The sequence below is a fragment of the Ailuropoda melanoleuca genome, chromosome 10 (assembly GCF_002007445.2).
Source record: "Ailuropoda melanoleuca isolate Jingjing chromosome 10, ASM200744v2, whole genome shotgun sequence".
Classification (NCBI taxonomy): Eukaryota; Metazoa; Chordata; class Mammalia; order Carnivora; family Ursidae; genus Ailuropoda; species Ailuropoda melanoleuca.
Window position 1 is genome coordinate 6,626,520 of NC_048227.1, and position 11,970 is coordinate 6,638,489.

The 11,970-nt window shown below is 52.4% G+C and overlaps 2 protein-coding genes across 6 annotated transcripts in view; both read left to right on the forward strand.

The window, feature by feature from the left end:
• Positions 1 to 4,611, forward strand: part of STAG3 (stromal antigen 3) — a 29,060-nt gene extending 24,449 nt beyond the window's left edge. For 4 of the 5 annotated variants that reach the window (XM_019808016.2, XM_019808015.2, XM_034669884.1 and 1 more), the window contains 5 exons: positions 1,326 to 1,500; positions 1,751 to 1,852; positions 2,164 to 2,242; positions 3,106 to 3,165; positions 3,429 to 4,611. In XM_019808016.2, the coding sequence (XP_019663575.1) occupies positions 1,326 to 1,500; positions 1,751 to 1,852; positions 2,164 to 2,242; positions 3,106 to 3,165; positions 3,429 to 3,437 (425 nt within the window). In that variant the 3' untranslated portion in view covers positions 3,438 to 4,611. The other variant, XM_034669885.1, reaches the window with a different exon arrangement.
• A 4,707-nt stretch (positions 4,612 to 9,318) lies between these two features.
• Positions 9,319 to 11,557, forward strand: PVRIG (PVR related immunoglobulin domain containing). Its single transcript, XM_034669890.1, is given in 6 exon segments — positions 9,319 to 9,945; positions 9,947 to 9,998; positions 10,086 to 10,439; positions 10,528 to 10,651; positions 10,740 to 10,797; positions 10,911 to 11,557. Coding segments are annotated over 6 exon segments (978 nt in total). The 5' UTR covers positions 9,319 to 9,870; the 3' UTR covers positions 11,226 to 11,557.
• The last annotated feature ends 413 nt before the right edge of the window (positions 11,558 to 11,970 follow it).

Genomic DNA, 11,970 nt, shown 5'->3' on the forward strand with positions numbered 1-11,970 from the left:
GGGGGGGGAGAAGTGGCCAGAGCCCGGATAGATTTCTAAGGTATCACTGATAGGATTTTCTGATAAACCGAATGTGGGATCTAAGACAGGAGTTGAGGGTGGATTTGGCCTGAAAAAAGGATTTTGACCTAACAACTGGTATTGATGGCATGGCTACCAACTGAGATGGGGAAAGTGGGGAGTGAGCAGAATAGGACTTAGTCGTGTTGCTGCAGGTGAAAATGCTGGACAGACAGCTGGGGATAGGAGTCTGGAGTTCAGGGGAGAAGCAAACACTTGAGATAAATTTGGGCGTTGGTATTTAAAAATGTGAACCTGTGTGGCTAAGGAAGCCAGTGAAGATGGAGGACAGGAGAGGCTGAAGGACTGAGGCCTTGGGCATCACACCATGAATAGGCTGGGGAGCGGGGAAGGCCCACCTGGTCCTCCCTGAGGATACAAAGTCATGCATGTGCCTGCTTTTTTATGTTCAGTTTGGCTTTTTCTGTTTTTAAGGATTTATTTATTTGAGAGAGCACGTGCACGCGTGCCCAGGAGGAGGGGCAGAGGGAGAGAGAATCCCGAGCAGACTCCCCACTGAGCGCGGGACCTGACGCAGGGCTCCACCCCACAACTCCAAGATCATGACCTGAGCCAAAGTCAAGAGTCAGACGCTTAACCCACTGAGCCGCCAGGCGACCCCAAAGTCATACGTGTAGCTCTTCATTTTCTCTAGTCCTCTCCTTAGATCAGTAGCGGCTCACTTTCCGGTGACTGGTTTCAGCGCACAGACACGGCTGTGGGAAAGAGAGTAACGGGTGTGAACACTTACAGGTGGCAAATGTTCATATCAGTTTGAAAATACTATCACCTGGGTTTTCTGAGCTAACCTTGGATTCTTTCTCCTCTTCTGCCTTCTCGGGTCTCTGCAGGAGAGACTCACGCCACGAGCCCCAGGCGCTCTACTTCCCCTTCAGATCAGCACGCTGGCATGGCGGTCACCTCATTTTTCCTGGCTTTTAGAAAGTCTCCCATTTTCCTGTTCTCGCTAGCCCTCATCCTTCTACCCTTGTGCCTTCTGGTCCCCAAATTCTACAGCCATGTTAAGCCTTTTTATTTTTTTCCTGTTTTCCTTGAACAAGTGCTAGATACCATTCTGTAAGCCTTACTTTTTAGTATGTAGGGTTATGTTCATTTTTAGTCCTAACATAATGAGGCCATGTAGGTTTTCCATTTTCTTCTTTCTTAACTTTCACAAACCAAACCCTGGGCAGGTGTTGAAAATGTAGGACAGGGTCTGTGGCAGTACCTGGTCTACAGTGCACATGCGCACCTGTGTCTCGCAGGCCCCTCCAGGCGGCAGAGAGAGGATGTCTCTTCATCCCAGGAAGAAAGCCTGCAGCTGACCAGCGTCCCACCCTCACCCACCCTCACCTCCACAGCCGTGAAGAGGGGGCAGCCCCTGAGGAGCTTGGAAGAGGTGGAGGAAGAAGGCAGATCAGCACCACAGCTTACCCAGCGGTGAGGGCCAAGGGCGGCAGCATCTGGGCATCTGGTCTTGGCGTCTGGCTGCCTCCATCCCACCATTTCTGTACTCTTGTTCTGCCTGCGGCACTCTGTCCTTCTCGGGTTCGTCCCTGCACCGTTCCCATTTTCTTAGCTTGAGATTTTCTCTCTCCCTACGTGCTTTTCTCCCGGGTAACATTGCCCACTGTCCCCTTTTTACCCTTTACTTTTATCCCCATCTCTGATTCTACTTCATTCCCAACAGCCAGCCCCTTTCAGGTAACCAGAGGTCAAGGTTCTCAAGTCCACGACATTTCCGGACTCTGCTCAACCCTTCAGGTCGTGGTTTGGGCACCCGGTTGACCCGGTGAGCTTCTCATCATTTTCTGTCCTCACTTCACATTTAGCGGTCACTGCGAGGGGTTCTCCCCTAACCCACTGCTTCTGTGCCCATACTTTTTGGACATGTTTAAATCACAGACCACATCCTTCCAGGATAGTGTGTGCCCCCAGTGTATAGAACTGACAGAAGGAGAGCTGCTCTGATGGAAGCAGCACTGAGAACCTGGAGCCCATTCCCCCGCTCTCTGCATGCCCCCCGCCGTGCCTCCCAGAGACTCTCAGGGCTCGTCTGTAAATAGCAGTGTGAAAGCCTCTGCCCTTTGCTGCTGCCCTCAGACTCAGCCTTATGGAAGAGGATGAAGAAGAGTTGGAAATTCACGATGAGTTAAGTGAAGAATGGCAAGATACAGACAAGGTGAGTGGACCCGGCCTTCCCTTCTCCCTCTAGAACCAGAGGCAACGATGAGAGAGAAGCTAGAATGGTTCTCCTCTGTTGTCCTGACGATGCCCTTTCTCTGAAAGCTGCTTAGGATTTTGTTTTGTTTTGTTTTTTGTTTTTTAAGAATCACAGAGTAAAGGGGGGAGATTTGTAAGTTGCTTGGATTTTTATTAAAGAAGGGAGGGAAAACAAAAATACCAAAAAGGACTCGGATAACACTCTCCCCCCCACACCTTAATCCCCATATAAGTATTTTGCCTCAGAGTTTAAGCTCTTCCCACCGTGGCCCACCTGCTTCCCCAGGAGCAAATGGCTCCAGCCCAGTAGGAGCACATGGAAGTTGTGAGGTGATCTGAGTCCTCAGCTCCACCACTTTGTCAAGTTAGCTTCCCTGAGCTCCTCAACCTCTTCATCTTTCAAATGGAGCTTGTAAACTGAAAAGGGTTATGGGTCCACTGCTGTTACTCTCTTCCCTTCTCTGCTCTTTGTGGAGGAAAGAAGAGGCAGACTAGTTCAGGGGAATGGAGGGTCTTGTACTCGGAAGGGAAAAAACAATGACCTCTTCCAACAGAGACTAGAGAGCAAGGCCTCCATTAAAATGGTCTTTCCTAACGTTCCCTCAGGAAAAATGCCATTCTTTGGTTCCAAACTGAACAAACTTAAGGGACTCAGTTGGCAAGCCAGGAGAGGACGCACCTCTGGGTCTGAACCTTCTGCCCACCGTCCCTTGGCTAGTCTCCCCTCCCTGGCTGCGGCAGGGCCCCACCTCGGAAAGGGTCCTTGGTGGTGGTTTGCCATGTGATGGAAGGGCCCGTCTGACTTCTGCCCGCTCTCTGCAGCACTCTTCCCCCAGTGAGCACGGGCTGGACCTCTTAGATTCCACTGAGCTGAACCTTGAGGTGAGTGTCCCCACAGACGGTGGAAGGCAGGTTAAGAGGAGCTGTGTGTCCTTGGGAGGTGCTGGCAGGTAACCTGTTACTATGCAGCAGGGGAAAGAGAGGCCATGGCCCGTGGCCTGCCCTCTCTGCTGTTTTTGGAACCCCAGGAGTAGCTGTGGGGGGAGGGTAGGAGGAGAACTAGAATGGTCACCTGGAGGAGCTTGCCATCATCTCTTTGCCCTTTGGGCTGTTTTATCTCTGTGTTTTCATCTTTCCCATTACAGGATTTCTGACCGGACTCTATGCCCCTCCCCACCTCACCTTGGAAAAGGCAAACAGGAGAACAGAGCAGAAGGAACCGTTATTTCCAGGCCCCACTCTGGTCTTTGAAGGGAAGGAGAGGGGGCTGTGCCTTCCTAACCTAACCTTTCTCTGATGACGTTGGGATAGAGAAGCCTTAGGCGCCCTGTCCTTCCTGAGGCTCCCTGGCTCTGTCCCCGAGTTGAAGAGTGCGCCTTTTTCCTGTGGTGTCTGGAGGGGGTGGGGGCCTTACCTCAGTAGTGCAGAGGCACTGCCTCCCTGTGTTGAATGGAAAGAGCCCGATAGTTTCCTGCATTTTTGGAACAGCTTTCCCAGCCTCTTTTGTGCCCTAGTGATTGATTGATTAGCTCAATAAACATGTTTCAAGCAGCTGGTTCCCGGGGTGTGGCTCAGGATTGCTAAACTGAAGCACGTCAGGTTCTTTGCTGGTGTCTTTATTTTTTTTATGTACATTTATTTTTTTTAATAACTTTTTGTTAGTCACCACACAGTATATCCTTAGTTTTCGATGTAGTGTCCACGATTCATTGTTTGCTGGTGTCTTAAGCGGCTCTGCCTCCCTCCCCCCATGGCGCAGGGTACAGACAGACGCAGGCCCTGCACGTGCCCCAGGCGCTTTTGTGTACCGGCTCCAGGGTGCTTAGTAACTGGGACACATGGTGAGGCAGAGGATCTAGGAGCCACCGCTGCCTGTCAGTAGTTTCTCTAGTGAGGACAGTTCACACTGAGGAGGGTGGCCTCTCACCTACACTGAGAACAGGCCGTACATTTTGGCAGCCTTCACCCAAGGGTTCTTCCAGGGGGAAGATCATGACTTCATCCCCAAGACACCTGTTATAACTTGAAATTGTATAGAATCTCAGTGTCTGAGTTAGGAGGAAACTTAGAAAAGTGACTCTAAATGTCCAACCCCAAATCCAAGACTCGGATGCTCCCTTCTCCTTTAACCTTGCTTCCCCAGCTAGTTCCTCACCAAGTCCTGTCAAGTCATTCTGCAAAATCTCTCTCATCTGTCAGTCTCTTTGCTCATCGCCGCCACCATACCTCACGTAGGCCGCCCCTGGAAACCTGCCTCCTTAAAACTCTAATTCTTTTGTTCTTGTTCTGCTTCCTGGAAGAGCACGGCACCCCTGCTCTCGCTTTGCCCCCTGACGAGCACTCAGGTATGTGAAGATACTCTTGTCACTTTCTACTTTGACTGTTTAAACCCTTCAGCCTCCTTTTAGATGTGATTAGATGTGATTTCCAGTTCTTCCCTGTCCTGGGCATCTGCTTTAACTTCTGGTTCTCACTGTGGTCTCCCAAGCTGGATACAGCCAGTCGGCTGCTCGTCTGTGCAGAAGGAACCCTGACTTCCTGTGATCTGGTCACTCAGCCAAACCCCATTCTTCCTCCTCCTCCTCCTCCTCCCTTCCTCTCCAGCACCCTTCCCCCCAGGCAGATGCTAAAGTTGGGTTTGGGGTTCTCTGTTTGGAAAGGCAGCTGACCCATTCAGAGATCTTTAATCTGTATTCAGGGGGAACAGGTCCAGGGAGAGGAGCCCTTCCTATGGGATCTGGGAACAGAGTGGGAATACTAAGGTGATGATATGGAGGTCACTAAGGATCCAGGAGGAGAAAGATTCCCAAGTTATTTAAATACCAGCCAAGCAGAGGGTATTTCCCAAGATCAAAAGAAAAACTCAGCAGCTCTGTAAATGTGGAGATCTTTATGCATCCAGACAGTGCCGGTGATGAATTGAGCCTCAACCTTAGAATATGTGCAAGTTCTATATCATGCTCCCCGAATTTTTTGACACTCTTTATTGAGGGGGTGGGTCTAGCCCTCTCCCCGGGCTCTGAGATTGCTTGATTAATAGAATATGATGGAATGATAGCTGTGTCAGTTTCTGAACCCTGAATTAAGCTAGCAGCTTCCAACGTCCTGTTTCTTGACATGTTCGCTCTTGGAGCCCGGTCACCATGCTGTGAGACAGCCCCAGGCAGCCGCGCGAAAGGCCATGTTTGGAAAGGCCAGCAGCCCTAGCTGAAGTCCCAGCCTGCGTCCAGTATCAACCACCAGACGTGCTTCAGATGTGAACCAGCTTGTTTGTATTGTAACGCCCAGCTTTTGAGTCATGCAGCTGAGGCCCCATGTCTTCTGTGCCTTTTCCAAATCCCTGACCGATAGAATCTATGAGCACTATAAAATGTTTACAGTAAATTTGGGGTGGTTTGTTATGTAGCACTAGTAACTAAAACAGAACCTTAGCGTCCTAAGACTCCAAAAGTTTGGGCATGTCTGTCAGTTAAAAGAGTTATGTAAACATTTACCAGTAGTTTTTATTATTTTTTAAAAGATTTTATTTATTTGACAGAATGAGCGAGCACAAGCAGGGGGAGGGGCAGAGGGAGAGGGAGAAGCAGGCTTCCCGCTGATCAGGGAGCCCGTGGGGCTCAATCCCAGGACCCCGAGGTCATGAGCTGTGCCAAAGGCAGACACTTGGCCCACTGAATAATAGCTTTTCAATTATTTTAAATCTTCAATTAAGGCTTTTTCTTTTTTAACCTTTGTTGTGGCCATGAGCGCTGCCAGAAGGTGAGTTGGTGGTGGTCTCTCCTAAACTACAAAGTGAAGAGATTTTTTTCAGATTGCTGAGAAAAGTCTTCAGCTAACAGGTAAGTCATCCTGTGTTTTGAATTCCAGGCAGCACTGACTGGGGATGTTACAGGATGAAAAGAGAGTCTGTTCTTGGATGGCTGAGAGGATAAGGGGGCGGGATGGGGGAAGGTTAATTTTCGCACGAAGATATTATAACATCTTCCTTGAGCTCTGTAGTTCCTTCCCTGAGATAGGGTGGAACACAAGCTCCGGAAAGGACCCACAAAACAAGTCTTTCTTGAGCACAGATTCCCTGCGAGCCCTGGGTGTGGAGTTGGGCTGGCCACAGACGTCAGCACTGAAAGAGGGAGGTCAGATGGGAGCACAGCATAGAGGAGTAGCCAACCTGCTAGAGGAACCCTAGGACGCTAGAGAAGACCTCTGGGCGGCAGAGGAGCCCTGAACCCTGGGGAAACTTGAAGGAACGCACATCTACTTTAATTCAGTAGGTGACAGCCAGCAAAAGGATGGCGGGGCGGGGAGCAGCCGCTGAAGGATGAAGCAGCTCCCGTCGGCACAGAAACAGCTCACATCCGGATTGGGGGCAAGCCCGGAACCGAGCACAGGTTCTCCACGGATAGGGCAGAGGACTGCTAGATTTTGATCAAAACTCTGTCCCTAAACATTTTTAAATGCGGGACAGGCAGCTCAGCATAGTTGTAACAGTGTGGGTTCTGGGGCTAAAATTTTTGTCAAATCCTGGCGTCACTGTGTACTAGCCTTGCAACCCTGAACAAGTTACTTCCTCATAAGGTCGTTGTAAGTATGGAGCCGATCTGTGGGACTTGGTCAGAGCAAATTTAACGCATAGTGTACACCCCGATGTTACCTCTCATTGTTACTTTGATAGAACATAAATGGCCTTTTCACAACATTTAAAGTATCTGTGAAAATAAATGGATCAGTTATGAGTCTCACGCTACAAACTCAGGTGAGGATGGTCTCTCATAAAGTGGTGGCCTATGGTCACAAGGGGCACCTGGCTGGCTCAGTCCATGGAGCGTGTGACTCTTGATCTTGGGGTTGTGAGCAAGAGTACCATGCTGGGTGTGGAGATTACTTAAAAATAAAATCTTAAATCTGGTCACCCACATTGGCTGAGGGCTGGAGCCAGGCTTGAGTGGAGTGCCACACGCTGTGAAGCAGAGTGTAATCCCTGTCAGGATAGTGCTGCTTTGGGAGGTTAGGTTGCTTTGTCTCAGCTTGCAGAGCTAGGAAACGGTGGCACCAATTCAACCCCCATGGGCCTAATTCTAGAGACTACGTTGTTGCCGCAGGACGTGAGCTGTGTGGCTGCAGGGATTTCACTAAGAAAGGTCAGAGCTGGAAGTGGCCATTAGCAGACCTGTGTCCTCTAATGTGTGCCTCTGGGCCAAAAAGGGAAGAGGCCCAGCCATGCAGCCTGATGATACAGGGCTTTTGTTGGCAGGTTTAATGACCTTCTGTGTCGCTGGAACTCAAAATTCTGGAGACTGTTCAGGAATAGCCAAGAAAGTTTTGAGAAAGGGCAAGGGTCATCACATCAAAAACAAAAGCATTCTACTTGGGACCTTGTGGTATTGAAACAAATAAGCAAATGAATCAACAGATAGATGAGGAAAGAGAAGCCAGAAGTAGATCATTTGTGAGAATTTGTGATCAAGATGGCATTTCAAAACAGCACGGAAAGAGGGGCGCCTGGGTGGCTCAGTCGTTAAGTGTCAGCCTTCGGCTCAGGGCGTGATCCCAACGGTCTGGGGTCGAGCCCCACATCAGGCTCCTCTGCTGGGAGCCTGCTTCTTCCTCTCCCACTCCCCCTGCTTGTGTTCCCTCTCTCGCTGGCTGGCTCTCTCTCTCTCTGTTAAATAAATAAAATCTTAAAAAACACATAAAGAGACTTTGGTGACATTGGCTTTCCATCTGAAAGGTTACACTATTTTACACCTTCCCCACATTAAATAGGGGCTAAACGGAAACCCTTCATAGAGTTTGGGATAAAAACAAAACTTACAATGTTATTTTGATAATTTGGTCTTCTTAAGCCATGCACAAAATCCAGAAATGATAAAATATGGACAGTCTGAACCTCATGAAAAAATGGGGAGGGAAATGGGAATGGGGGGAAGTGAAAGAGAACTTTGACGTTTTCTGTTCTATGTTTTAAATAGGAGACAGTGTGGCTTACAAGACAAAATGGAAGATGTTGGTGAGTAGTTGTGCCATTGCTTTTTGTCCCACTAAACACCAAGCATCGCTCTCCCCTTGTGCGCTTGGGCTCGGAAAGACAGCCTTGCCTCCAGGGCTTAGAGTCAGCCCGGGGGGACCGGCCCCTTGGCAGCCACGGCCCAGGCCCACCATCTGTGCAGTGGTTGCTCAAGAAGGAAATGTTCACTCAGGGACAACTTCTTGGAGCTGTTGGGATTTGGATCTTGCGGGGAGGATTTCAGTGGGTGGGAAGAGGGCTTCCAAGCTAGGGGGGCTGAGGTTGCACGTGCCCCTGTGCTCTCCTTCCACACTGAGCTGGGGTCTCACCCATCAGGCGAACAGTAGTAGAGGAAGTGGTGAGAGCAGGTGTGAATCGGGTTTGGAGATTGGTCCCTCGGATCTGAGTGAAGGTCACCAGGTTGAGAGGATGCTCGCTGGGCTGGGAGCGGTGAATGACCTGGAGGCCCTGCTTTTCTAGGTTTTCAGGCGTGGATGGGATGACAGTGTCTGCCTCAAGAGACCGATCTGGCTTTTGGCTAACGCAGGATTAAACTCACCAAAACGGGCACGTGGGCAGCCAGGCCTCAGATGACCGTGGTTCTGGGACGGGGCCACATCGCTTTCTGACCACACCTTGGACCAAAAAAAAAGTCCTCAGCACAGGCCCTTGGCTCTAACCCTGAGCTCACCAAGTTCCTCCAACCCCACAATCAAGCTTGGCACAGGACAGGACAGGACAAGATGGAAAGTGCTCTGACCACAGCATTCTGGTTGCTTTGTGTTCTATAAATGAACAGACGCAAGAAAGCAGTGTGGAGTAGTGCTTTGTGGAAAGAGACAGCTTGAGTCAGGAAGGCGGCAGGAGTGGGACAAAGGGCTCAGGTGGTCAGGACGGGAAGCCCTTATGGTTTCCTGACAGGCTGGAGATGAAAGAGAAGAGCCACCCAGGACTATGCCTCTGGCCCAAGCAGCTGGAAGCCCCTTGCCCTCCACTGTTGGTGGGGGAGGCTGCAGCTGGGGCGGAGTTCAGTTGGGGGTTTGTTTGTGATAGGCGTCCAGGAGGGAATGCTAAGCAGGCAGCTGGACGTGATGACACTTCGTTTCAGCGGCAGTTGGGGGTGGGGGTGCCTGCACTAGAGACCAGTAGAGGAGTCAAGCTGGCTCGGCTCTCAGGTTGCCCCCTGCTGGCTTTCCTGCTAAGGATCGTCCTCTTCCCAAATTCCAGTACATTCCCCACCCCTTAGCAGCAGGGGAGGGGGCCAGAGGCTTCTTTCTAAGGAGAGACCAGGGACCCCTGGTTCTTTCCTCTCCCACCCCTCGTACTTCCCAGGGCCTGGCCTGCCCCGGTGGTTCCTTGGAGATAGGGCTGGGAAAGGAACCAGAGCCCGCTGCCCCGCGCACATGCAGCACAGCCTTGGGTATAGGGAAAACCTTGTCGCCATGGCTTTAAGTCTCTCAAGGAAGGGGGTCCACTGCCCTGTGTTCACCAAGCTGAGGCAGACAGAGAAGGAAGTGGGCCAGGGGCGTGGAGAACACAGCCCGGCTGCTCCCCGGGCCGCTCACACATGAAAACTTCCTGCGATGAGAACGGAAGCACAGGTGCTGTCCCCACCAAGACAGCTCCCGGAGCTGAGGCCAGAGGGAAGCCATGGACAGGCCCCGGGCCCCAGTCCTGCTCTTAGCGCTGCTGACACTCTGCATCACTGCTGGTGAGTTGGGGGCTAGGAGGGAAGCGGAAGACATGGGGGTAGCGTGGAGACCCAGCCCTGGGGTCCTCCTATGTCTGTATCCCACAGGGACTCCTGAAGTGTGGGTGCAAGTTCAGATGGAGGCCACTAAGTCCCCGTCCTTCACTGTCCGCTGTGGATTCCTGGGATCTGGCTCTGTCTCCCTGGTGACTGTGAGCTCTGGGGGGCCTGATGGTGCTGGAGGGACTAGGCTGGCTGTTTTGCACCCAGAATTTGGCATCCAGCAGTGGTCCCCTGCCTGCCAGGCCCACTGGGAAACCAAAACCAGCATCTCCCTCACCGTGGAAGAAGGGTCTGAGCGGAGAAGCCCCAGTCCCAACACCACTTTCTGCTGCAAGTTTGTTTCGTTTCCTGAGGGCTCCCAGGAGGCCTGTGGGAACCTCTTCCTCAGCACAGACCAAGGTGGGGCTGAGGAGAGGGACCAGGGAGGGCAGGGAGAGCCACCAGGGCACCAGCCGCCTGTCTGGTACTCTTCTTTGTCTATACACAGGACTCCCTGCCCCTACTCCAGCTCCCATGCTGCGGGCTGACCTGGCCGGTATCTTTGGGGTGTCGGGGGTCCTCCTCTTTGGCTGCGTCTACCTCCTCCATCTCCTGCATCGGCAGAGGCACTGGTGAGACCCAACCCGTCAGGCCCATTGTAAACCCCAGCGCCGGCGGGCTAGCCACATGCTTTGCTTCTGACCCTCCTCACTCTCCCAGGTCTGTCACGAAGGTCCAGCCACCCCGCACCAGTCCCCCGATACAGACGCGAGCAAGGGTGAGGATTGGGGGAATGTTTTGGGGTGGGGAACAGAGTCGGCTGCAGCGGGGAGAGGGGAGGTGCTGTGAGGTAGAGCCTAACTTGGGCCTCCTTCCCCGTCATCCCTGCAGGTGGCTGGTCAGGCCTCCTACACCACCTACACCACGGTCAACACCAGCTGCTACTGCCCGGCAGCTCTGGACGTGGTCCTCCCGCCCCCGCCCCTGTCCCGGTGGGCGGCGCTGCCTGCGCGCGCAGTCTGCCAGCCCCAGCCACCTGCCCCCTGGGAACCCCTGCCAGCGCCAGCACGCAGCAGTTTTATCTCCATGGAGAATGGACTTTACGCTCAGGCGGGAGAGCGGCCTCTCCAAGCCGGCCCGAACCTTGTCCCTTTCCCGGACACTCTCGGGCACAGAGCCATGGAGGGGCATTTAGGAGTTCGATAACAGGGCCCCCAAGTCCGCTTGGGCTTCCTCTCCTCTCAGACCTCTGGGACCCCCTTCTGGTGTCTGTGTCCTGGGGGCGCATCATCTTTGCACATTTTATTTTATTCTTAGGCCTGCATAAGTGTCTCCACACATACCCGGCCAAGGCCCCCTTGCTGCGGATGTGGTCAGCACGTGTGCATGTGTGGGTACGTGTGGGCACACGTGTATCTATGTGAGGTGACAAAATCCCATCCCAGGTTGTTTCCTGTTTTCAAGTCCCCAGCCCTCACAGGTGACGTTGGTAACTAAGTTTAAAACAAAACAAAAAAAAAAAGTGGTTTCTGACTGGAGTGTCGGCTGGACCTTTTCTTCTTCAGGGGTTAAGAACTTAGAGGCAGTTTCAACCCCTGGGAGGCAGGGGCCAGGTTAGACTTGGATGGGGCCAGGCCTCAGCATGGGAGATTTCTCACCCGCCCACCCCCCACCCTGGACTGGGCGTGTTCCTAGGCAGGGAGAGTCCTGGCCCTGTAGACCTTGCTGAGACACACCAGGGGCTGGGAAGACAAGACTGGGGGCGGGGGAGGGGAGTTGATGGCAGGATGAGCCGTACTCAAATCTTGCCACATCCTAGAACAGCAGCAAGGGCTCCTGGGTCTTCAACCCAAGAAAAGCATCCCTGTGGCATCCATGTCAGGCTCTCTGAGATGGTCTGCAGATGGGGTCCTGATGCCTGCCTTCCACAGAATTCATGGGTGGGAAACTC